This window comes from Anabrus simplex, chromosome 5, assembly GCF_040414725.1.
Source record: "Anabrus simplex isolate iqAnaSimp1 chromosome 5, ASM4041472v1, whole genome shotgun sequence".
Lineage (NCBI taxonomy): Eukaryota > Metazoa > Arthropoda > Insecta > Orthoptera > Tettigoniidae > Anabrus > Anabrus simplex.
In genome coordinates this window covers 90763959-90790813 of record NC_090269.1, presented here as the reverse complement: position 1 = coordinate 90790813, position 26855 = coordinate 90763959, and the positions used below count along the sequence as shown (strand labels likewise).

The 26855-nt window shown below is 39.2% G+C and overlaps 1 protein-coding gene across 2 annotated transcripts in view; it reads left to right on the top strand.

Moving 5' to 3' along the window:
* Positions 1 to 26855, top strand: part of LOC136873771 (uncharacterized) — a 461175-nt gene that overhangs the window by 141942 nt on the left and 292378 nt on the right. For both annotated transcript variants that reach the window (XM_068227563.1, XM_068227564.1), the window contains 2 exons: positions 9833 to 9968; positions 14318 to 14422. In XM_068227563.1, coding sequence (XP_068083664.1) covers positions 9833 to 9968; positions 14318 to 14422 — 241 coding nt within the window. The remainder of the gene's footprint in view (positions 1 to 9832; positions 9969 to 14317; positions 14423 to 26855) is intronic.

Here is a 26855-nt window from a genome sequence, read left to right as displayed (position 1 = left end):
ATGTACTCTATGAAAGTACTAGGTGTTTATGTATTTTTGTGGACTGAGGATCGCCGTGAGTCAGCAAGTGAAGCAGCTATCGTAAGTGTAATTGGAACAGCACTAATGGTCATTTTGTGAGTACTGTCCTGATGTTTAGCACTGTTGCAGTTTACTTGTTCATTGCATGTGACTGTGTGAATTACTGCACTGTCTCTGGAGTGGAAGCAAGGAACAATCATCGTGTGTTGTGTGGCGAGTAGCTCTGTCTTCAAACCCAGTGGTCTGCCCACAGATGCTGTATGGGATGACTGGATTTTGAAAGTAAGGATTATAGCCGTCGCCAGGTAGTACCAACAGGCCAGACTGCCTGCTGTGTAAAATGAAGAGACTTGTAAATAGATAGCAATTTGTGAGTGTGTTCATTCATGGGTGAATAGAATTTTGTGTGTGTGTGTGTGTGTGTGAGTGTGTGTGTGTGTGTTTTATTTTTATTGGGTAATCCTAAAATATATTAGAGTAATAAAAATATGTTTTTGTAACAATACTATGTAATACGCTCATTAAATGTGATGTAACTGTATCATAATGACATACCAAATACAGTATAGACAATACAGGACAGTTCTGGATTTAACCTTGTTAAAATGGGAGACAATTCACAAGTGGCGCTTGTAGTGGCATGATCTGGAAACTCACGCCGAATTCAAATATCAGTGGAAATTCATATACAAAAATGGATAAATAAATTACATCTAGAAAGAAAGTGTTGTTAAGATATTAACTTCAAAGTCGCCAAAGCAATTCTGGATAAACAAAAAAAGAATTACTTAGCAGGTTATTATTTAAAGACTGAAATTAGACATACCTTGAAGATATGAAATGCACTGCTGTGAAAGGGCTTGATCATTCATTCATGCATTACTTTTTCTGCCTGAACATTTACGGTTAGATTTGTCTATTCCCTCATTTAAAGAAAACATTGAGACACTGTCCATAAACATATCAGCTCATTGCTGTCTTTTTCTTTTGAAAGGTCTACCCCTTTTGGAAGGGGCGGTAGCATTTGATGTTTCACTTTTGGGAGATTCTGTGTTGGTACAGATCACGGCTTTAAACTCAGGAGAGGGATAAAAGGAAGTAAAGCATGAAACTGCTATCGATAATTATATTTTGAGGAATATTTATGTTCAATTAGAGTAAGAATATAACATGCCCTTCACTGTATAGTCGGGGATTTGTAAAGTCGCTGACCTGGAAATGATTTGAACAGATCTTATAATTCTTATTGAAGCGTAAATGTCCTTCTTTTTATATACCTTCATCATTATCAAGTTTCGACTCCAGTTTCCCGGGTGTGGTTTACGAGCGCTCTCCATTTTAGTCTATTCATGTATGACTTCTCCTTCAAGACTTCATCCCAGTTGATTCCTTTGGATGTGATATCTTCCTTCACTTGGTTCAGCCATCTCCTCCTAGGTCTTCCAACAGGTCTCCTTCCAGTAATCTCACTATGCAACCATTGTTTTGCAATTCTTCCTTCTGTCATACGTTTGACGTGACCAAACCATTGCAAACGTGCCGTAGTTATGGTGTCCTTCAGGGACTGATTTATTCCAGCTTGTTTTCTAATCTTCTCATTTCTTACTTTGTCTTTCCTAGCCTTTTGAAGCCTGCTTCTTAGAAACTTCATTTCTGAAGCCTGAAGTCTGCTGTCATCTTGTTTTGGTAGTTGTGCATGTTTCCAACCCATAAGTCAATATAGGGACAAAGTATGTTCGAAACAGAGTTTGTTTTGATCTTAATGGCACTTGTTTATTCCGGAGCAGACATCAAACTTGCTGATAGAATTGACTGGATTTCTGAATACAGTTATTTAATTCAAGCTGTATTCTGTTGTCACTTGATATTATGCATCCAAGGTACTGATACTGGTCTCCTGTTTCCAATTGTACACCCTTCAGCATTATATTATCTTTACTTCTCTACCTATTAACAGACATTACAGCAGTTTTTGTAACACTTACTTTCAGTCCATATTTTTTCAGATGATCATTCCAGACGTTCAGCCTTTCCTTATATACCTTATCCAAGTCATTTCTTTGACATTTCAAAACCCACAGTTTATACCTACATCAGCATACTGGTATTGAAGGTTAACTGCTGCACTATGCAATAAAATAAGCTTATTTATTTTAAGCCTTTTAAAATATGGGTCGCGCAGCTCAGAAGTTTAGAAAGTCCTATAACCCTTTCAGACCGTGTATGCACAATTGTGCGGGTTCGTATTTTATTTATCCCTGACCGTATTTGATGTTTTTTCGGCGCTAGACCGGCCTGCAGTGATTGTGCAGGACATGTGGCGTGTAATTCAAATGTTTTTAGTTTGCGCTTGACCGCCAAGGCGAAGGAAGAAGAGTTTAAAAAGCACAGTTGATCGGTGAGATGGTGGGAAGCAGTAGTGCCAAAAGTAAGTATTTATTTATTGCGTTTATATTAATCTAGAAGCTTTACTGAATACTGGAATATATTCAATGAAGTATGTACATTGGTTAGTGAACATAAATTTTGAAGATACATCATCGTATGCGATACAACGAGGTTTTGAATTTTGATACGCACAATTGTGTGGGTCCTTTTTTTTTTCGGATGTTTGTTTTTATTTTGTAAAATAAACTATCAATATGTGTATTGAGGAGCATTTTAGTCAGTTTTTGACATACAAACAAAAATTCACACCTCCAGTTTTCTTTCAAGTCTGAAAGGGATAAAAAGCTGTGCATCACTGGAAGAATATGTATGTAAATGCAATATCTACTTACATTTCCTTGTCATGAGGGAAACTGAAGGAAGACCTCAAATTCTTCTGCACTTCATAATTATTACAGCCAAACACAGGACATATATTTCCACTCATTATGAGGGGAGATATAAATGAATGACACACGCTATTATTTATAGATTTGAACTTACTCCAAATGCATAAATAACACCAAAATCCTCACAAACTAATGCACGCGCTCTAGGTCACACCGCTAGTCAGAGCTGTAATTGCTGTCCCTTGATATCTTGCAGACTGTCCTGTATTGTCTCTACTGTATTTGGACATACATTAAAGTATGGTTGTTACTGCAACTATTGATATTCAACTAACCATATCCGACATTTATTAATATCTTACGTGTAACAATTCTGAATTGATAAACAAGACACTCAAATACTCCATTCCCCAGATACAGTTCATGAACTGAACAATCAAAATGAAATGAAATGTCGTATGGCTTTTAGTGCCAGGATATCCAGGATGGGTTCGGCTCGCCAGGTGCAGGTCTTTTGTTTTGACGCCTGTAGGCGACCTACGTGTCGTGATGAGGATGAAATGATGATGAAGACAACACATACACCCAGCCCCTGTGCCAGGGAAAATAACCAATGATTGTTAAAATACCCGACCCTGCCGGGAATCGAACCCGGGACCTCTGTGACCAAAGGCTAGCACGCTAACCATTTAGCCATGAAGCCGGACAGAACAATCAAAAGTCTGCATTTAAAAGAAAATAAATTCTGTTTATGTTAATCTTAATACACTGAGTTCATTTCCTGGTTTTCAATGTGCATTGACCTTGAGGTTAAAGCACGCTGTGCGTTTTTCAATAAGAGAAGGGTTTTGACAGATGCATCTGTGACAAGAACTACTGCGAGAAGAAAGGCTTGCTGCATTTCAAGATTCCTATCAACTTATTTGTCACTAGATTTCCAAATGATCCCTAAACTTCCCTATCTGCTGATCAGTCCAATTCACCACTTGTAGCGCGGACATCAACAAATTGTTATATCTCATGTGTCTATTGCTTATTCATTACCACTGTTGGTTATTGTTCTGTTGGTTTCCTTTGTTTGTGTGATATGGAAGTGTGTGGACATTGTGCTGTAAACGTTAGTGATTTTTGCCATTATTTATTAGAGCAATTTCAGCACTTTATTAGAGTTTTATCAACGTCACAAGTTAATTTCAAGTACCAGATCTTGCAAAAAGTGTGTTGGTTTCCTTTATTTGTGTTTCCTGCAGACGGTCATTGGCATATCAATAACCAACAGAGGGACAGGTCCGCAGAATGGCAAGACCATTGAGCTGGATTGGTTAGGTCTGGCTAGTGACAAAACTGCATTAAGGTGGATTTTATACCAAATATTCCACATTGTTTCCTTTACAGCTTTTATTTACTCATGTTTCTATTATGTGCAGGTTGGTAATGGAATCTGTGAATGTAAGGTTATCAGTGAGTTGAAGGTAGATGATGGTAGTGCATTCTACCTTCCACTCTGATGAAAAGCTGAATTCATCAAGTATGTCGTAAGACAAGGAAAGGGGATTTGCTCCTGGGGCGTAAGCCCCCAGGTTTTGTTACCTTCCGCTGTGGCAAAAAGCTGAATGAATCACCATTTCTTTCCTCTCAAAACTACTCCACATTATATTTCCATCATTTAACCTTCATTAAACTTCATTATTATGTTATTAAAGATGATCTGCAGATATGGCAGTTCTACCATTCCTAGATTTAACCAGCCAACAGCATGTATTCATAGCTATTAGTACGTGTACCATAAAATTCAAATATAGGATAGCGCACAATATTAACTGAAGAATTCCGTCAGATGTTTTAACATGTAAAGAAAACAGGCACTCATCAAAGGCATTGGAACAAAGTCATAACATTCCTGCAATACATGCAACCCATACAACAATCATGAGCATTGAAATGGCAAGCAATAATACATGTCAGCCACTTCTGCTGAAACCAGTGACAGAATCGTGGGTAAATAACAGCTGATGGAGTAATCGCAATGCCCAAATGTCAAAACACTTCTCTTACTGGACAACCTTTAAGCTGCGTTCCCACAGGGTGCGAGACTTTTGATCCGATTATGCTTTCATGATTGCTCCATACCAGTTCATGCTTGATGGAAAGCGTGATCCGTTCATACAGAAGGAATGAAATAGTCAGTAGAGAGTGGCTATGGACGAGTTACTTGCTCAAACATTGTCCTGAGAATTTCAAAAGTTTGTTAAGAATGACAGAGGTACAGTTTGAAGATTTCTTAGGGCGAGTTCGAAGTCTCGTAACAAAATATGAGACAAGCAATAATGGCCAAACCATATTTACCCTGCGCTATTTAGCAACAGGCGATTCATTTAAAACATAATAATTCTTCTTTCATGTTCCTAAAAACACGATTAGCTAATTTATCCTGTACCCCTGTGAACTACAGCTCACTAAAGTAGTTTATCCAGGTAAGTAAACATGAAGAATGTTTTTCATCAAAATTAAACCTACTCATTTTCTTAGTTCTAGTAATAGTCTATATTATAAAAATAATAGTACAATACAGCGTTATGAAATATTTATACTATTACACATTTACTGATAAAATATCAATAAATGATGAAAACTGGATAGCCTATAGTCTATATTACAAACTAGCTGATGCACCCGTGCTTCGCTACGGAATTCTAGTGTACACGTTGTGAGCAAGATTGTATTAAATTGCATAGCTCTTAACGTTGCCCTAGAAAAGCGATGGGGAAGTCACCAAACATCTTTTCTCAAATGAAGACTGAGTTAGGGAATTTTTACTGTAATGGTATACACGCTTGCATACCATCAGTCACAATCAGATTGGAGAGTTTTCATTGTAATGGTAGTCACTCGCTCTCCACCTGCCTTTTTACATCCTCAGAAAGACTGCCTTGGTGGTTTTCCCAACTGAAATGAATGTTCATTACAATGACGTCAGTAGGAATGGTGCGATTAAAAGCAATGCTTTCATATGAAATACTCAATCAAATGAAACACCACACATTTTCTCACTTTTAACGAACAGGACTACACTGCCGATCTAACGGTCCAAAGTTAGAGGACTGGAATGACCAAGCCGCAGACAGCCGTGATTCGTGAACACGCTTCGTCTTTTTTCGGCGTGGAGAGGGTCGAATAGTGGAGACTCTCAGGGCAAAAACTATGCCCTTTTACTTATCTGTTTCCTAGGAGTACCCAATGAGTCGGAAAATATCAATTTACTGTCTGACTTGGAGGCAAATTTTTCCTCCAAGTCAGAGGAGAAACCCCCCTCTTCACTGATAATTTGGAATAAAATGAATGTAGAATTTAATAAAAGCATTTTTTTTCAATTTGCTTTACGTCGCATCGACACAGATAGGTCTTATGGTGATGATGGGACAGGAAAGGGCTAGGAGTAGGAAGGAAGTGGCCATGGCCTTAATTAAGGTACAGCCCCAGCATTTGCCTGGTGTGAAAGTGGGGAAACCATGGAAAACCATCTTCAGGGCTGCCGACAGTGGGGCTCGAACCCACTATCTCCCGAATACTGGATACTGGCTGCACTAAGGCGAATGCAGCTATCGAGCTCGGTGATAATAAAAGTGAAGAGGAAGAAGCTTTTCTTAAGAAACAGCTCTTTTCAGGGTTGAATTTTGAGTTATTTAGTGAATTGTGGTGCTATAATTTGGAATAGGCCTGAATTGTTATTCTAGACCAGGCCATACTACTACTAGTACTACTACTAACTTAGCCTCTGCCTTAAGTATGCACACTGCTCATTCAAAACAGCATGTCAGAGTAGGGATCGAATAACTGGAATACTATGAAGAACCAGTCTGTTACATACCAGCTGTATCAGAAAATGTACGAACCAGAGGAATGGCATGCTATTTCCCGCCAGTATTCAGTCAGGCTATGATACTTGGTACGCAACAGTAATCAAATCTAACGGAGTTGAGAGGCAGCATAAGAGACAAATAACATCACAACAAACAATGGTCAGTGTAATGTTATTGTTGATTAATGTTATGAGCTTTCGATATTTTAGGCTTTCACATTTAGTTTTCTTTCGACTCTGAAATACCACTCATCATAGTCGGTACGTTAAAACTGAATAAAACATAAATGAACGGAAATTGTATTCTCTGTAACTTTTGTTATGTAGTACTTTTCGATAGGACCAAAAACATAGGTATTTAAGAATTAAAATTAAGGCACCTTCCCCTAAACTACAGTTTCATCCAGGGTGAATAAAACTGTTTATAGCTTAGACTGTAGTTTCTTATTCCCTGACTCTATATACCAATTTTCATTAAATTCTGTTAACCCATTTTCTCATGGCGTCGGTATGGAGTTAGCAACAAAAATACAAATTCATGAATATCTTAGCCGGTACGGTAAAAATGTATAAGACATAAATGGTCATAAATTTAATTCTATACAACTTTGGTTATGTAGTATTTATGTAGTATTTATCGATACGACCACTAATAATATAAATATTTGAGAATTAAATTTTAGGCATTCCCCTAAACTATCATTTCATTCAACGTGAATAAAATTATTTATACCCCAGATTATAGTGACTTATTCTCTGACTTTGCATACCAATTTTTATTAAGATAGGGCCACTAATAACATAAATATTTGAAAATTCATTTTTAAGCATTCCCCTAAACTACCATTTCTATCAGCGTGAATAAAATTATTTATGGCTTAGATTGTAGTGACTTATTCCCCGACTTTGCATACCGATTTTCATTAAATTCTCTGTAGCCGTTTTCTAGTGATGCGTGTACAGACAGATAGACAGACAGACAGGCAGACATTACGGAAAAGTAAAAATTGCATTTCCTTGTTATTGTGGACATGGCCGATGCAGAAATACCATTATTTTCAAATTCTGAGCAATGTACAGACAAAACTCTTATTTTATATATATATAGATTTAAGCATGAATTTTCCTCTTGGATGAAGGAACACACTGTACTGGAATGCTAAGATTAAATAGAAGATATTCACCTAAAGAAGTGAAAGTTGCAAAACTGAAAAAGGGGGAGACAATTGCTAGATATGCTAATGGAGTTATGATAGGCAAGTGGAAAGACAAACAAGATGCAAGTTACATCTCAATGGAGTATGAGAATAGACTTGTGGAAGTGGAAGACAGACGGAAAGATACAATAGCAAAAGCCTTTGCCAGTTATTAGTTACAACAAGTTCATGCCAGGAGTGGATAAACAAGATCAGATGCTATCCTATTATCCATCCCAAAGGAAAACAGTTCATTGGCCTAAGAAACTTTTCATACACTTTGTTGAAATGATTCTACTGAATTCACAATACTTGTTCAGTAAGTACTCTGGTGGCACTATGCCACTTTATAATTTCAGACTGAATGTCATCAAGCAGCTGTCACCTTCAATAAGTGAAAAGAACCACCAGTCACGTGATGTGCCACAGCAGCACGTTCTCGTAAAGTGGGAACCAACACCAGGGAAGAAACAGATTATGAAGAAGAGATGTGCACTCTGTGCTCAAGAAGGAAGATGAACAGACACAATTTACAAATGCCCATCATGTCCAGGTCAACCAGTATACTGTCTACGATGCAGTGTCATCTGTTGCAAATAGATGCGCAATCATAGCTCTCAGCACTTGTGCCATTCGTAAACATTATGTGGACATAATTAGCATGTTTGTGTTTCTATTATTTTTTTAACAATTTGTTCAACAATAAAACTGGATTTGTCACAATTTGGGACAAACGGATTTTTATTTACAATAATGTGCTCTCTGATCCATCATGTTGGTGCATTGTTATACCAATAATTAGTACAAAAGAAAAGTATTACGTGATGCTTTAAAGTGTTAGTAAAGAAATATTGTTTTAAATGTGTAATATTTACTTTTTTAACTCAGTGGACATGTTTTTGATAAAATTTAGTGCCATTTATTAGGATTGAATGATACGGCCAAAATAGCTCCTGAGAAAGATATTCTAGAAAATGGTGGCAGCGAATGTGTTAATTGACATCAGTTCTCGTCTCACTTCCAACTCTGTGACAGTTCAAAATTCAAAACAGGCATGGGCGCCTGGAATTCTAAAATGGTTGATGTTCAATTGTTTGATATCATACCAGATTATTTCATAAACTGAACTTGCTGACAGTCATCTAGGAACTGATAAAAGCAGAAATTTCTGTAAACAATTTAATGTTGCTGACGTTATATTGGTTTTTATATTCAAGAAAATTTTTAATGTGCCCCCCCCCCCCCAGAAAAGATCCTGCGGGCGCCCATGAAAACAGGGGTGATCAGATGATTAGGTCTGCAAGGCCTAGGAAGTCTTTTATTTTCATGCCTTCGGTAACCCTTATCTTTCTTTTGCCAATACCTTCGTTCTTTGAAGTCTCGGACCTCTTCCAGTATCCTTCTGATTAGTATTAATAGAGAGTGATTGCCAAGATATACTCCCTCTTAAAACAATAAGCACCACCACCTTGAATAGAGAATCTTATGCTTAGTACAACAGTATCATCCAAGTAGACTAAGGATAATTAGAACAGACATTATGTGATCTAAAAAATTTCCAAAATTGCCGTATTTGACATAATTGGAAAGAGGAATTAGAATAACATTGAACTGTGTAATCATAACCCTTTTCATACTTCAAGTTCACAAACCAAATACTGCATGGGATAATACAACTGACAAAAGCGCACATGCTGACTTGTACGGAATGGTACGGAGTGATCAGGTTTGCACAAGCTCGGGCTATATAAATAGTCAATAGTTGAGGCGACCAGCCAGATTTGACTGTCTAACATGTCTTGCACCGCATCTTGTGTAGCCCGACTCTGTCACGAAAACCTCACTTGTACCCACCTGTAGCTCTTCTCCAAAGAAAGTGTCATGGACATCCTATATCAAGATCAGTACAACTGTTCTCCTGTGAAAAAGACCAGTTCACTTTACAAAGACGTGAACAATATTTCATTTTATTGTTTCAGGGGGAATGGAGTACACACAGATTTTTGACTGGGCTTCTTGAACCTGGTTACCCATACAAGCTCGCCGTTGAGGCTCATAATGAGTTCGGAAAGACACCGATATATCTTCATGAGTTGCAAGCATGCACCGAATATGGTAAGCTATGTAAAGTATTCTTTATTTATCTTGCTTACATTACAAAATGTACACAGATGACACCAATATACTTTCACAGATTGCAAACATGCACCAAATACAGTGAACTAAGTGAAGTATTCTTTATTTCTCTTGCTTACAAGACGAAATGAACACAGATGACACTGATATATCTTCATGACTTACAAGCATACACCAAATACGGTAAGCTATTGCAGATGATGTTATTCTGTATAGAGTAATAAATAAGTTACAAGATTGTGAGTAACTGCAAAAAGACCTTGACCGTGTTGTGAGATGGACACTAGGCAATGGTATGATGATAAACAGGGCTAAAAGAAAGGTTGTGAGTTTGACTAATGAAAAGTCCTCTCATTTTTAATTACTGTGTTGATGGGGTGAAAGTTCCTTATGGGGATCATTGTAAGTCCCTAGGTTTTAATATAGGGAAAGATCTTCATTGGGGTAATCTCATAAATGGGATTGTAAATAAGGGTACAATTTTCTACACATGATTATGAGGGTATTTAGGGGTTGTCGTAAGGATGTAAAGGAGAGGGCATATAAGTCTCTGGTAAGAACCCAACTAGAGTATGGTTCCAGTGACCCTCACCAGGATTATCTGATTCAAGAACTGGAAAAAATCCAAAGAAAAGCAGCTCAGTTTGTTATGGGTGATTTCCGACAAAAGAGTAGTGTTACAAAAATGTTGCAAAGTTTGGGCTGGGAGGACTTGGGAGAAAGGAGACGAGCTGCTGGACTAAATGGTATGTTTTGAGCTGTCAGTGGAGATATGGTGTGGAATGACATTAGTAGATGAATAAGTTTGAGTGGTATTTTTCAAAGTAGGGAAGATCACAATATGAAGATAAAGTTAGAATTCAAGAGAACAAATTGGGGCAAACATTTGTTTATAGGTATGGGAATAAAGGTGGTGTTAAATAAATTACCAAATTCTTTGCAATCATTTAACAAAATGCTAGGAAAACAACAGATAGGGGATCTGCCACCTGGGTAACTACCCTAAATGTAGATCGATGTCGATTGGTTGGTATTCTTTATTTACCTTGCTTACATTACAAAATGAACACAGATGACACTTATATACCTTCATAACTTGCGAATGTGCACCGAATGTGGTAATGTATATAATGTTTTCTTTTTTTTCTCTCACTTACATTAGGAAATGAACACAAATAACACCAACATAACTTTATAATTTACAAACATGGCCTGAATACATCAAGCTATGTAAAATATTATTTCTCTTGCTCACATTACAAAATGAACAAAAATGACACTGATATACCTTCATCACTTTCAAACATGGACCAATAATGGTAAAGTGTTTAAAGCATTCTTAATTTCTCATTTTTAAATTACAAAATTAATACATATACACGGTTTTAGGTTTTCGAGACCTTGAGAGTCTTGCATTTTCAGGCCCTTCATGGCCCTTGCGTTTCTTTTAATTTCCTCATTTTTGAAGTGTTTAATTTCTTTCTAATTACTATTTTATTAAATTTTTGTGCTATTTGCTTTACGTCGCACAGACACAGATAGGTCTTATGGTGACAATGGGATAGGAAAGGGCTAGGAGTGGGAAGAAAGTGGCCGTGGCCTTAATTATGGTACAGCCCCATTTGCCTGGTGTGAAAATGGGAAACAACAGAAAACCATCTTCAGAGCTGTCAACAGTGGGGTTCAAACACACTATCTCTCGAATGCAAGCTCACAGCTGCGCATTCCTAACTGCACAGCCAACTCGCTCGTTAACTAATCTTGAGACAGGATGGTTGCCTCATTCTTACTCTTAAAACAATAATCACCACCATGATCAGCACCCTCTCAAATGTCATTGAAATACCATATTTACTCACGTATTATACCCCTTTTTTTCCCACTTTTACAGCCAAAAATAGTAAAGAGGGGTCCAATATGTGATAACCTCAAAATTTTGTACAGCGAACACATGACTTCTAGGCTATAAAGAGCTATGAATTGTACGTGTAAATATTCTATGGTATTATTTAACAAACTTAGAATGTATTTAAGTTATACTGGCTATTTTTGTCGGAAGGCAGTATTTCTGAATGTAAAAAGACAATAAATGGTGAACACGACTTTTAGGCCTACGGTATATATGAAAGTTAGTTTTAGTTACTCATATCACGTCATTCGTTACATCTCGTTAATTCCTCTGGTGAGGTTGCTGTCAGGAAAGGCATACGGCCGTAAAAACTCGCTACGAAGATTCGTCTCACTTCATACTCGACCCCGTAGAAGAAAAGAGATAAGGGTATCGTCTTATCATATAATTAACATTGATACAAAAGAACTTAATGGCCAGTCATTTGTGTCTGTCAGTTCAGCAGTAGGCACACCACACAGTAAACATGATCACTGCTTTCATTTCAATTATCGCCGTGCGCCGCCAACTTCCCTGCCCTGCTACCGGCGTGTCGGCAATTCAAGTGACGTCATCTTTGCTGCCATCTCGTCAGTCGCGTCAGTCATGCTTCATTCTCTTTGAGCCATGCACTACAATCGAGAGCATTTGAGGTCCCGTCTTTTTGAACCTTTTAAAAATAATTTCGTTCCCTACTATAGAGTCTAAACAGTGTGAATCTATTCCCAAATTGTTTCTGGAGAATGTCCCTGATATTCTCAGTTGGTGTATATGTAGCAGAAGCCACTCCTTCCGAATAAAGCCAAGCTGTAGAAGGCATCCCAAACCATCAGCTGATAACTAGCATATGTTATGGGTTGTACTTCCGAATGTAATACATAGTAACTGGAAACATTCTTTTGATAACTGCGGCTGTTGAAACACGGACCCAATTTTTAGGTACTTTACATGCTTGTTCTCTACATTTATCACATCAGGATTTACGTAAACAACGTCCATGAGATAACAGACCACATTGTTTAGGTTAAGTATATTAACACCCTGATAGTGCCAAAAGTTCCTCGACGGAAAGAATAAAAATAAATAACAGGAAAATATACCGCCTTTATGGATATCTACAGGTGTGGCAGTAATGCATTTTATTATCATAATGTTTAATTCCGTACGTTCGTTGTCTCTTTTTTTTAATTAACGCATACGGTACCCTAGAATGTTTTGTTTGGTGTCTCCAAAAATCGTTTAAAGTACGTGGGGACATAAAATTATTATTATTATTTGTTAGATATGTTGGCGAGTAAAACAGTCGTTTTAATTGGATAGCTTTTATCAAGTTTTAAACTTGCTTCTCTCCAAATATATACCTGTATTGGCCGGAGTTAAGAGATATTAAATGACCACTTTGTTAATGATTTCGCCTGCTGTATCAACAGCAACAACCGCGAATATTTCTCGGCTAAAGTAAACTCATTTCCTCATCCCGAGGTGGTACAGCTCTTTTTTTTTTTAGACACCCCCCCCACCAGTGGAGGGGAGTTTCACGTACCGCTTTTTTCGCATATCAACCTTCCTGTCATTCGCAAATCTCTGGCAGTACGGTACCAGGAATCGAAGTCAGACTCCCGAGAACAGCAACTAATTGTGCTAACCATTATGCTGGCGGACATTATTAACTACAAAACACAGACATATAGTATGACTGATCCATGCTTGCAATGTACGGGTTGGACACGAAGCTAGGCCTATTCACCTATTTGTGTGACGTCATCAGAGCTGCAGTAGACCTACGCTACAGAGGCAGACATTTGTTAACTACGAAACACAGATGTACTGCATGGATTCGACGCATTTTCATTGCGTAGGTTGTACGGACAAAACTATTCACACATTTGTGCGATGTCATCAGAGCTGCAATAAGACTTGTACCCGCTTCGAAGCGGAATCGTTGTTCTTCTCTGACTAATTACGTTGGGGGGTCTTATATGCAAGATTTATTATTTTAATTTTCTTCATCTCGAAAAGCCGGGGGGGTGTCTAATACGCGAGGGAGTCCAATACATGAGTAAATACGGTAATCGATGCCTTTGTATCTCACAAAATTTGGTGCATGATCCAGTTTCTTAATTGAGTACAGTGAAGATGTAAAAATCTAAAGACAAAAGATAGAACCTTTTATTTATTTACCTTTCATTTCAATCCCTAAAAAATATTTAACTTTCATAATAAAATCTATTAATACATTAATTTTTTGTACTCTTATACTAAGTCCTCTAAATGGATGTAGATTGTATTAAAGTATCTGCTGTAGTTAAATTTATATGTGTGATTGATAGGTTGTATATAATTCTTTGAGGGGGCCAATTGTTGTTTCGTGCAGGTGGGCCCATATCATGTAGACTACATTACTCCTCTGGTGTAACCCATGGTAATGTTTCCTTTTCAGGTCACTGGAATGCCACCACCTATCCTATATCGGGTAGAGAAGAGATTCATGCACTGACCAATGCCATAGGCCGTCAGTTCCGCCTGCACAATGAAAGTATTGTAGGTAAGTTCAATATTCTTGAAAATCTTAACCCCTTAACTGGGTACTAAATTCTCCACATGCGTAACCTGCCGTGGGTACTTTTTCCCCACTTTGTGCTATTTAAATATTTCCTTCATAAATGTGTACACAATTAGTTTAATCTAATACGATAGTAATTATTATTCTTCAATAATGTGATACTAACATTATGTACATTATTTACATTGTTATGAATCCAAATGTGTTACTTACATTATTTACATTGTTCTGAATCAGGATGATTATAGGCTTTGTAGATTGTTATCTGTGTGATATAGGTGGAAACAAGGTGTTACACACAAAGCCTTTTCACAGTCAGGACACCAGTATGATGTTTTCTTCCTCTTCCCTTGGGACCAACATACAATACACCTTCGGAGAGGTTTTCTCCGTGACACTGTGCTGGGAATATCTTCCGGGAAGCAGCGGTTGAGGAGACGAGATGGCCTTGGTGATTTAGAAGATCGACCCGCTGAAGTATTCTGCGACATTGTGCACATCACTAAAGTCTATATTTATCTTATTTACACCCGTAAAAGTAAACCTTGGTCTTGGAGCACCATTCGTAACGAAGTGAGCTGGCTGAGTTACATTTTGAACATCGTCCGTGTCACTTGGTTCGTCTGGAACAACTTCACTTTCACTTTCAGGATCACTTTCACTGTCCTCTTCATCAGTATGAATCCACTCATCATCATCAGATAAAGAAGATACCTCATCATCACTCTCCGCTTCTAAAACCGTCGAAATGCCCGCACAATCAAGCCGATCTACTTTACGCTTGGAAGCCATGCTTCGCGACATAAATGGCTGCGCGGGAACTTCGTGCAAGGTGCCAAAACAAATGCATTTCACGAAGCTGTGACAGCTCTAAAAAACAATACACAGCGTGATCTCGTGGAAAACATATCAACTAATGCGATAGATTCCATGGACACGCCGTATGCCTTCACCGTCAAGATTCATACGTGATAAATTTTACGATCGACTACTGCCGTCATACCCACTGTAGAAGCCCAGCGTGAAAACGTCTAAAGACGTCATACCCACTTAAGGGGTTAAACATACGGACAGAGAGTAGCGAACACAACTGGCTATTCTTCATCTTGTTGTATCCACAAAGACGCACACACAAAATGCTGTCAATTGTGTACACTGTTTTATTTACATACACATCAATAAACCACTATTTTGAACACTTGACTACTGTGCTCTCGAACAAAACACTGTTATGAAGAATAAGAAGAAGGTTGCACACATTTGCATGTCAGCCAACTACCAACACGACGACTTCCACTCATAACTCTCACTAAAACAACTTCACTCAACCCTCCAGACTGCCTCTTTATATACATTGCCTGGCCATGCTTCTAGAAGAATATGACACAACATGTTTTCTCGTAATTTCGAGAGTCTCCAATAGCCTATTTACAATGAATGGATTTTTCTGTAACTCTCTAGAGCCAAAGATATGTTGTCATGGACATTACCGTGTGTTGCACAATATTGCATTGGATTCATACATCATATATACAGTAATAATAAGTTATATACTATTAATTACATACTCTTACTTTAAATAAACTCATATTAATATACATACAGCAGATGTTCCTCACAAATAATATGGTCATGATTTATACCAAATAAAGTCCGTACAGAACTATGTAAATAATAATACTAATGAACAGGAAGAAGTGTAAGAGGCTCATTAACAGTACTCGTGGAACTGTACAATGATGATGATGACTAATATAAATAGATGTAAACAACTTCATAGTCACACCATACAAGTATTAATAATAATTGTTACGGAGTTATCCGTGGTAGTTAGAGGTGAAAGAAGGTGCGGGCGGGAATAGGTCTCAACTACAGAATTAAAGTTAATTTAAAACTTTAACAAAGGTTATATTTTCTTTTCCAAGATCAACAAATGACAACAAATAACAAAGGTGTAACAGGTACCAAGTAGCAGATCAACAATTTAAGAATTTACAGATTACAGTCGTTACAAGATTTGGGCTTCGAGCCCCAAGTTTAATTCCTGAGCTCTCAGCTCACAACCACCATAGCTGAAGGGCAGAAAACCCCTAAGTACGAGGAGCACTTGCTCCTAATTACAATGTTAAGAGGAAAAGAGCAGACCCGCTCTCAATTTTACAAGCCTATCAAAGGCTACAACAAACTTCATTCCTAACTGCCCTTAAGGCACACATACAGTGAAACAGGGTTATCTTGTACCCAACCTACAGGGCCTTCACATGAAGAAAACAAACTCTGGGTTGACTGGAGGCGTAGCTTGCACTCCTACATGAAACTTCTTAAAACCTAGGTGGCACTCGGCCAGTTATACAGGGGCTAATCCCATACTAGGGAGGTGACTCGTAGAAGAATAATTTATTACACTAAGAAGAGAAGAAAATCGGATATGAAAACGTAGTCACCTCAAAACAACATGAGTGGGAGCTCGAGAGGGTTAAGCACTCTCTATCCCAAATTGTGGTTAATTTACATGAATATAGTAAGGTTTACATTAAAAAGGATTCGAACCTTCCGCCGCGGGTTAAAACTGCTGTGCTAGCAAGAAATAAAGATGTTAACAGGCCATTACCTTGTTGATGAACTGCTGCCCGAAGAAAGAGGCGCTTCCCGCCCCCTGCTACATAATCACACACTAAGCAAGTTGTCGATGAAGTGGCCCGGAGACAAGAAAATCAGCAGTTTTTATACCCTCGTGGAAAATTGTGACCTTTCAAGAATGAATAGACACACCCCTTCAACTTTATTGGTAGACTAGGAATTACACATGGAAACCTGAGGAAGAAAGCTATAATTGGAGGAAAATTAATTACAGAAATTACTGATTGGTTAAATTCAAAACTGGCGGAAAGAGAAGGGTTATACTGCCAACCCAAAAAATGAATGAAAGAAATTTAACAAAGAACAAACTTATGAATACCAAATTTCTTCAAAAAACAGTTCCTTCACTTCGCACTAGGGTGCATAATTATAGTTCTTAGGCAGTGACATCTAGAAGAGGACGTACACACTTCTTGCTAGATAGTAAACAAAAACACGTTTGAATAGACACAGTTCAGAAAATTTCAAAATTACACCATTTACCGTAGTGACATCTTTTAAGAAATAGTATAATTAGTTCAGTTTTCAAGGTTCCAAACTTCTCCTGTAGAGGAGTTTAAATTGGCACAATATTTGAATTAGGGGCGTGGAGGTGTACCGCCCGGTACAGACCGCCCCCCCCCCAAAAGTCCTTCCAAGGGGTGACACCGAAGAAAACAAAAATATTTGTTTTAAAACAAAGTCCAAGTCTTTTGCAGATTGGATGAGGAGAAATTTAGCAGAGAAAATACCAATTTTTCAGTAGTCAGAGATCTCTTAATAGATTTGATATTGGTGGGTGCGACTAGATTAAGTCCAGTTTTTAAACTTTTGTAGTAGATTTTGATGAAAGGTCTCTATGTTTGTAGGAAATGAATTCAAAAAACACTTTAATTCTCGAAAGAAAAAAAAACTTTTTTAAGTCCACCAAAGGTTGATTTGAAGCAAAAAATTATTAATTGTAGCAATAAGGTGTCCATGTAGCTGAAGAAGAACTTTAGCTGTTGATTAAGTTTGACGGCCAGACCAGCCGCCGCTGCTTGTGTTCAGAGGAGGCCGCTCGGACCCCTCAAGTACTCTTGAGATACACCTCTCCCGCTACTATGAGAGGGGTAGTGGTGGTGAAGCACGCCGCACACGCGACGATTGTTTACAGTCCGCGGGCAGTTTGCAGGTGGTGCACCGCACATCAGCCTTGGCCGGAAGGATGACTCCGACTCGCCGTACACTGGTTGACCTCACTGGAGTGGAGCGGGCCCGTACCCCACCTCAGTGGCGGTACAGCGCTGCATGGCTGCGGGGGCACTGAAACATTAAGATCTCGGCGGCAGAATTTTGTTGGACCATAATGGTTTTAGGGTAGTCTTTGTGGTGAGGCTGAGGGGCCAGCGGCGTGGAAGTTTTTATTTCATTTTAATTGGCCACTGGTGTGGTGTAGCAGGAGACGGGAGCTTGGTAATGGCCTTACGGAGAGGACAGCAGAGTAACCTCAGGGAAGGTTTCACACAATTTATACAAGGCAGATTCAACCAAATGTAAAACAATAAGGGGCAGAAGGCCTTAAAATGAAATTAAAAATATAACCTTCAGGATTCATACAAAATTATAAGGACCAAGTTAGCACGGAAATTAAACAGGTTTCACCTGCGACAGGTGAACCCTAAATATCCTCTCGGTGGCTGGATTGCTTAGTAACGTCACCGGGGTAAGGTAATCTAAAATGACGCACGGCCCATGAAATCTGGGGGCAAGCTTGCCCGCGGGAACAAAATTCTTGACCGTAACCTGGTCGCCTACCTTCAAATGGGTAAGTCTCCGTCCACGATCATATCTTTCCCTAACCTTTTCACGAGACACTTTAAGATTGGCCTTAGCCTTCTTCCAAAGATCTTTAATGTTATCAGGATCTATTGTCTCGGGTAGAATATCACTAAAAGACCAAAGGTTAGAGAGCGGCATGTTGGGAACAAACTTGAACATCAAAGAAGCTGGAGTAAGTTTATGGGATTCATGAACCGCCGAATTCAAGGCGAAAGCTAACCAATGCAGGGACGTGTCCCACCTAGAATGATCGTCGTGATGATAGGCAATAAGAGCCGACCTCAGATTACGATTGACCCGTTCAGCTAGAGATGGTTGAGGATAATAAGCAGAAGTAGTCACATGAGAGATGGACAAATCAAAACAGAATTTACGAAAGAGATTGGATGTGAAAGCTTTAGCATTATCCGACACAATATATTGACATGGACCAAAAGAAGAAAAAATGGAATTTAAACAGGAAATAGTGGACTGAGCGGTAGCCAGCTTAGTCGGGAATAACCAAGAAAATCTAGTGAAGCCATCTACACACACAAGGATGAACTTGTTGCCATTCCCCTTTGACTGGGGGAAGGGTCCTACGTAGTCGATATAAAGATGTTCCATGGGGCGCGACGCTTGATGAGAAGACAAAAGCCCTTGCTTAGTGGACATGGAGGGATTACTAATCCAACAAGTTTTACAAGCTTTAACTAGTTCACGAATTTCACCATCCATACCTTTCCAAATGAACATCTCCCGGATCTTTTCTCTAGTTTTAAAGATACCTAAATGCCCCCCTAATGGGGTCTCATGATAGTACTTGAAGATCATGGACACAAAAATGGCTGGAACCACCACCTTCATCTTATTATCATGCCTCGACGGCAACATAAAACACCATTCCTCAGCACATAAGGGACAACATGTTCCCCAGAAGAAAGGGTTTCCATGATAGGGGCCAGCGTCGGATCTTCACGTTGATATTTCTCAAGATCCCTAAACAACATGGGAGCATCAGTTAAAATGGCATTAACCTCAGGTCGTATGGACTCGGGAGGTGAAGAACTATCGACCAGTTCATGGGTCTCTACATCATTGGAAAACATGCGGCTTAGTCCGTCTGCCACAACATTTTCAGTAACTCTGATATGCCTAACGTCAAATTGGAAGGCAGAAATTCGGATGGCCCACCGGGCTATACGGCCAGTATGACGCGGCCTACCTAAGACCCAACTTAACGCTTGGTTATCAGTCTCCAAGTCGAACTTGCGAACTTGACATGTTCCAGATAAAGGCGGAACTTTTCTAGCGCAAACAAGACAACCAAACCCTCAAGTTCATAGATGGAATACTTGGCTTCCAGAGCCGAAAGAGTCCTAGATGCATAGGCGATGGGTCGCCTCCCTAGTTCGGTCTCTTGAAGAAGGACCGCAGCCACTGCCGACGACGACACGTCGGTTTGGACGATGTATTTATTCGAGAAATCGGGCATGGCAAGAACAGGGGCATTACACAGAGCTAATTTAAGATCTTCAAAAGCGGCTTGTTGAGAAGGTCCCCACTCAAATTTGATGCCTTTCCTATGAAGTAAGTTCAAGGGCGCTGCTCTATTAGCGAAATTAGGAATAAATTTCCTGAAGAAATTCACCATACCAATGAACCTAGCAATACCTTTGATGTCCTTGGGAGGCTTGGAATCACGGATGGCCTGTGTTCTAGAGTGATCGACTGCAACACCATCGGGCGACACAATATGCCCTAGGAATGACATGGAAAGCTTAGCGAAGGCGACCTTGGACAACTTCACAGTTAACCCAGCCTTACGAAGGCGATTGAGAACTTCTCTCAGATGATCTAGGTGTTCTTCGAAGGTCTCCGAAAATACGACGACATCATCAAGATAGTGGTACAAGTACTCAAACTTGATGTCGGAGGAGACCCTATCTAGCAGTCTAGTGAGTACTGCTGCTCCCGTGGGGAGCCCAAAAGGCACGCAGTTGTATTCGTACAAGTTCCAATCTGTGGCAAAAGCTGTCAGGTGTTTGGATTCCTCTGCTAGCGGAATCTGGTTATAAGCCTGATTGAGGTCTAAGATGGTGAGAACTTAGCTTTACGAAACCATGAAAAACAAGAATGAAGGTCAGGAAGGGGCACAGATTGTAACACCACCTTCCGATTGAGAGCCCTATAATCAATCACAGGCCTGAAGCCACCTTGCGGTTTCGGAACAAGGAAAATAGGCGATGAATACGCCGACTTAGAGGGCCGAATAATGCCATCCTTCAACATCTGATCAATGATCTCCTTCAGAGCCTTCATTTTAGGCGGAGATAGCCTATAAGGTGGAAATCTAATGGGGTTGGAATCCGTAACCTCAATCTTGTATTCAATAAGGTCAGTAACACCAAGAGTATCCAAGAAAACCTCTGGAAACGACTGACACAGCTTACGAATACTATCAGCCTGCTCCTCAGGTAGATGTCTAAGATCTAACAACATCTCATCCTGGGTAGGCGAAATAGATGAACATGACACAGAACTACATTTTAGCAAAGGGATTTTGGAATTACTGTCAAATTTGAAAGTGCACAACTTGCTCTGAAGATCGAGCACTAGACCAGTATAGGACATGAAGTCTGCTCCCAATATAATGGGGCAAGACAAGTGCTTTGCCACCAATAGTTTAAACTTCCAAGTAAATTTAGAAATACGAATTTTGGCATTTAAGGAACCTAAAATTTCTAATGGAGAAGAATTAGCCGAAACATATTGAACCGAAGAGGAGCAATAGTCAGGATGTTTACAAACAGATTTCAATTTTGAATACCATTCATCCGAAATAATGGAACACACACTACCAGAATCTAACAGAGCTGATACAGGTTCATTATTTAATTCAATTTTGAGGAAGGGAACCGGTACGGGTGAATCCGCCGCAATCCTAAGACATTCTCTGGGACATTCAAATGGTAATGTAAAATTGTTCTGACTTTTTCCTGCATTTTCGTCAGATTTAATTTGTGCTGAGCCTTGAAAGGATGAATCTACCGAAGTTGCACCTGAAGTTGAGCAGGAGGGAGTGCTGCTAGCATTAGGGCAGTTCTTGGCAATATGTGAAAACGCGCCGCATTTAAAGCAGTCTTGGGATGAACCTGCTCCATTATTTGTCCTACTAGATTTGATCAATGGACATTTATTGCGAAGATGGTCAGGCGACCCGCAAGCATAACATTTACGGGTTGTGACGGTTCGGCGAGGAGTAGACCGAAAGGGACTTGATGACGGAGGTGGCTCCCTCTCGACACGTAATGTATCAGCATATCTAACCCCTTCGGCTGATACAGCCAATGCTTCAAGCTCAGAAAAGGTTTGTGGGTGCGCTGCAAAACACAAATATGACCTATAGGATGGTGATATTCCTTCCACAATAGCATGAACAATTTGATCTTCTGGAAAATGAAGAGCAAACACCCTGGTATAGAATTTGATATCCTGGATGAAGTCAGCCAGGCTTTCATCCAGACGCTGTACACGATAATAGTGCTTTTGAATAAGAGATGACATAGCTCAAACCGGAATGAAGTTTGCGAGAAGGTGGGCGTGAAAGTCTTCAATAGATGACTGTTCAGCAATTGCCCTAACTATTTTGTCTGAGAGGACACCTATGGCATACGGATAAATAATTTGAAGAATTTGGGAAGCAGAGAGGGAAAATACTAGGGCATGATCTTGGAACTCGACCAAAAATCTCAAAAATGAAATTACCTCACTGGTAGAGTTAACCGAAAACTTGGAAATACCCCTAAGTAACATTGATAATGGATGAGGCAAACTACTGAAGCCAGGTGACATAGTAGGGAACTGCCTAGGGGGTGACGGAGGCTCGGAAGGAGCATTATTCAAAAAGAAGGGCGGAATTGAGGGCCGACGATCAGGCTCGGTTTGTAGAGGGGCAGGTGTCTTTTGAGTAACTGCAGATGTTCCATTTTCTTCCCCTTTGGAAGAAGTTTCCTCACTGACGGTGTTTACTGCCATGGGCGGGTCAATCTTGGGAGCCGTTACCCCAGATAACAATTGACCAACAGTACTGGACAATTTAGAACTGTTTTCAATGAGGGCACTAGCCTCCTTTCCCTGAATGTCACTCAATTTGAGAGACAATAGATCATGAAGCCTATTATAAAAATGGAATAATCAAGCTTGCACATGTTTAAGTTGGTTAGGTGATGGATTCCCTTCTTCAAAAATACAAACTGCGGATGCGAGTTCAGTAACATTGTCATTGATCGTGGAGAGAGCGTCGTCAATCTCTTTCTCTCCCAAAGTCGGGGAGTTAATTGCCAAAGTGAGGGAATCTTTAAGTTTGTTGTCATCCACCGCAACCGTGCCTCCAGATTGAACATTTCTAATAGAAAATTCATAAATTAATTCCTCCTTACGCAAATAGAAGGGATGGAGGACATCGCGAGGGCCGGACATGATGACGAATGATTTACAAATTTAGAAAATAAAAATTTCCAGCAACGGAGAAAATTGTTAGAGTTCGAATTAAATGCAATATTTCGCCGTCAACAGGGGCTAAAATGAGACCCATTCAACCACGCTCTGCTACCACTTGTTACGGAGTTATCCGTGGTAGTTAGAGGTGTAAGAAGGTGCAGGCGGGAATAGGTCTCAACTACAGAATTAAAGTTAATTTAAAACTTTAACAAAGGTTATATTTTCTTTTCCAAGATCAACAAATGACAACAAATAACAAAGGTGTAACAGGTACCAAGTAGCAGATCAACAATTTAAGAATTTACAGATTACAGTCATTACAAGATTTGGGCTTCGAGCCCCAAGTTTAATTCCTGAGCTCTCAGCTCACAACCACCATAGCTGAAGGGCAGAAAACCCCTAAGTACGAGGAGCACTTGCTCCTAATTACAATGTTAAGAGGAAAAGAGCAGACCCGCTCTCAATTTTACAAGCCTATCAAAGGCTACAACAAACTTCATTCCTAACTGCCCTTAAGGCACACATACAGTGAAACAGGGGTATCTTGTACCCAACCTACAGGGCCTTCACATGAAGAAAACAAACTCTGGGTTAATTAAATGGCCCAAACAAAACAAATTGACTGGAGGCGTAGCTTGCATTCCTACATGAAACTTCTTAAAACCTAGGTGGCACTCGGCCAGTTATACAGGGGCTAATCCCATACTAGGGTGGTGACTCGTAGAAGAATAATTTATTACACTAAGAAGAGAAGAAAATCGGGTATGAAAACATAGTCACCTCAAAACAACATGAGTGGGAGCTCGAGAGGGTTAAGCACTCTCTATCCCAAATTGCGGTTAATTTACATGAATATAGTAAGGTTTACATTGGAAAGGATTCGAACCTTCCCCCGCAGATTAAAACTGCTGAGCTAGCAAGAAATAAAGATGTTAACAGGCCATTACCTTGTTGATGAACTGCTGCCCGAAGAAAGAGGTGATTCCTGCCCCCTGCTACATAATCACACAATAAGCAAGTTGTCGATGAAGTGGCCTGGAGACAAGAAAATCAGCAGTTTTTATACCCTTGTGGAAAATTCGAGACCTTTCAAGAATTAATAGATACACCCCTTCAACTTTATTGGTAGACTAGGAATTACACATGGAAACCTGAGGAAGAAAGCTATGATTGGAGGAACATTAATTACAGAAATTACTGATTGGTTAAATTCAAAACTGGCGGAAAGAGAAGGGTTATACTGCCAACCCAAAAAATGAATGAAAGAAATTTAACAAAGAACAAACTTATGAATACCAAATTTCTTCAAAAAACAGTTCCTTCATATCGCACTAGGGTGCATAATTATAGTTCTTAGGCAGTGACATCTAGAAGAGGACGTCCACACTTCTTGCTAGATAGTAAACAAAAACACGTTTGAATAGACACAGTTCAGAAAATTTCAAAATTACACCATTTACCGTAGTGACATCTTTTAAGAAATAGTATAATTAGTTCAGTTTTCAAGGTTCCAAACTTCTCCTGTAGAGGAGTTTAAATTGGCACAATATTTGAATTAGCGGCGTGGAGGTGTACTGCCCGGTACAATAATAATAATAATTATAATGATAATATTCATTTTTTAAATTTTATTTTATATTATTTTATTTATTTTTTTTACGAGGGAAGTGTGGGAAATCTTTCATTAGACACTTGTGAGGGTCCACACACCACAAGTGTGTGAGATTCCTATTCACTAAAACCCACATACCCTTTTCCCATGACGTATATCTCCGCCCTGGAACCGCTCTCACATTACTTCAGGGCGGTGTCGTGCTAATTTCTCAGGTTTCTTCTTCCTTTATTTCTCCTTACTGCTGTTCATGAGCATTCATATCTATCTTTTTCTGACACAGGATGCCTTCTACATGTACTGCTATACGATCCCAAGATTCTTGGTTTCGTTGCATCACCTGCACAATAGTTTCTGGCGTCAACTCTCCTTGCTCAGTATATAAACATATTCTCTTAGTTGACCAATGATAGCATACGAAAAATGTGTGAAATACATCGTCTATATCATTACAATAAATACACGCCGAGTTGCTCGCTTTACCTACTCTATGTAGAAATTTCCGGAAATATCCTTGACCCGTCAATAGTTGCGTAATATAAAAGTTAACCTCACCATGAGCTCGGGCAACCCAATCTGCTAGGCGTGGTATCAGCCGCTTAGTCCATTTTCCTCGAGGATCTTCCTCCCATCTTTGCTGCCACCGCTCCATTCGTTGCCTATAAGCTAGCTCCTTAGCGTGCTTCTTTCCGAGCTGTCCTTGAGTTCGCCAGACTTCCTGTCTCTCTAAGGCAAGTAAATCAATCGGTGCTACCGCTGCTATTGTAAGGACCGCAGGTTCAGATACTATTATTATTTATAAATTTCATTTTCCGTATTGACAGATTAAAAGTATAGATAAGAAATGTGTTTTTCCACCAATCAATACACAATTTATTTTAATAGATTAAACTAGTACCGGTTTTGGCTCTTTAACGGCCATCATCAGCTAGTACATAATTTGTTTTAGCCATTAGACAATTCACAAGTTGTTATTGTATTAGGCATCCGGATGTCTAATGGGGGATGGAAATGTATACAATAGCATATAATTAAAATATCAGTAGTCAGGGTAAAAAGTTACAAATTAGAACATGAGTATGTAAAACATATTAAAACACACAGGCCACAATATATAACACTTAAAAAGTTTCAACACATTAAAATGGTACGTATAGGTAGACACTTGTTAAAATTTTTAATTCATGCTACATAGATTCCATTCTTCTGTCCTCTGTGCAGTTCCTTTTGTTTCTATGTTATGTTGATTTTAGCTGCGTAAGGTAATCTTCGAGGACATTCTGAAACTGGTGTACGTCATATTGATATGGGTCTTTGTCATGAAGAAATTTTGTTGTGTTATATATCCCAACTTGTGATATACTATGGCAAGTTTCAATATAGCAAACAGCAGGTCTCGAGCTTGTATTTAGAAGTAGTTGGTGGCAACACCTCTCTCGTCTACGTTTGTTGTTGTAGTCTGTAAAGATAAGGTGATATAAGTATGCCGGTAGTGTGTGCATGGAAAGAGTACTTACTATAGTTGTTGTGGAAGTCTTGTGCCGATGTGTTTGAAGGCTTGTTGTGTTCTGCTGCGAGTGCGTCTGGGGCTCATATTAGCTGTGGAGGGGGATGTAGGTGGAGGGGAAGAAGGAGTGGCTGTTGGAGAAGTAGGGGCGGGGTCAGGCTTGTGATTCGTTGGTTTGTTAGAGCATGTGTTTACTATTTTGAGGTAATCATTCTTTAATGTCAGAATGGCTTTGTCAAAAATGATGCTGGTTTTTTCAGTAATATCATTAATGTTATGATTGGGGTTGGCGTATTGGTCTAAAGAAATGTAGAAATCTTCGGTTATGTTGAGCAGGGGGCCCTTGGAGTTTATATTTAGTATTGTCATGTCAT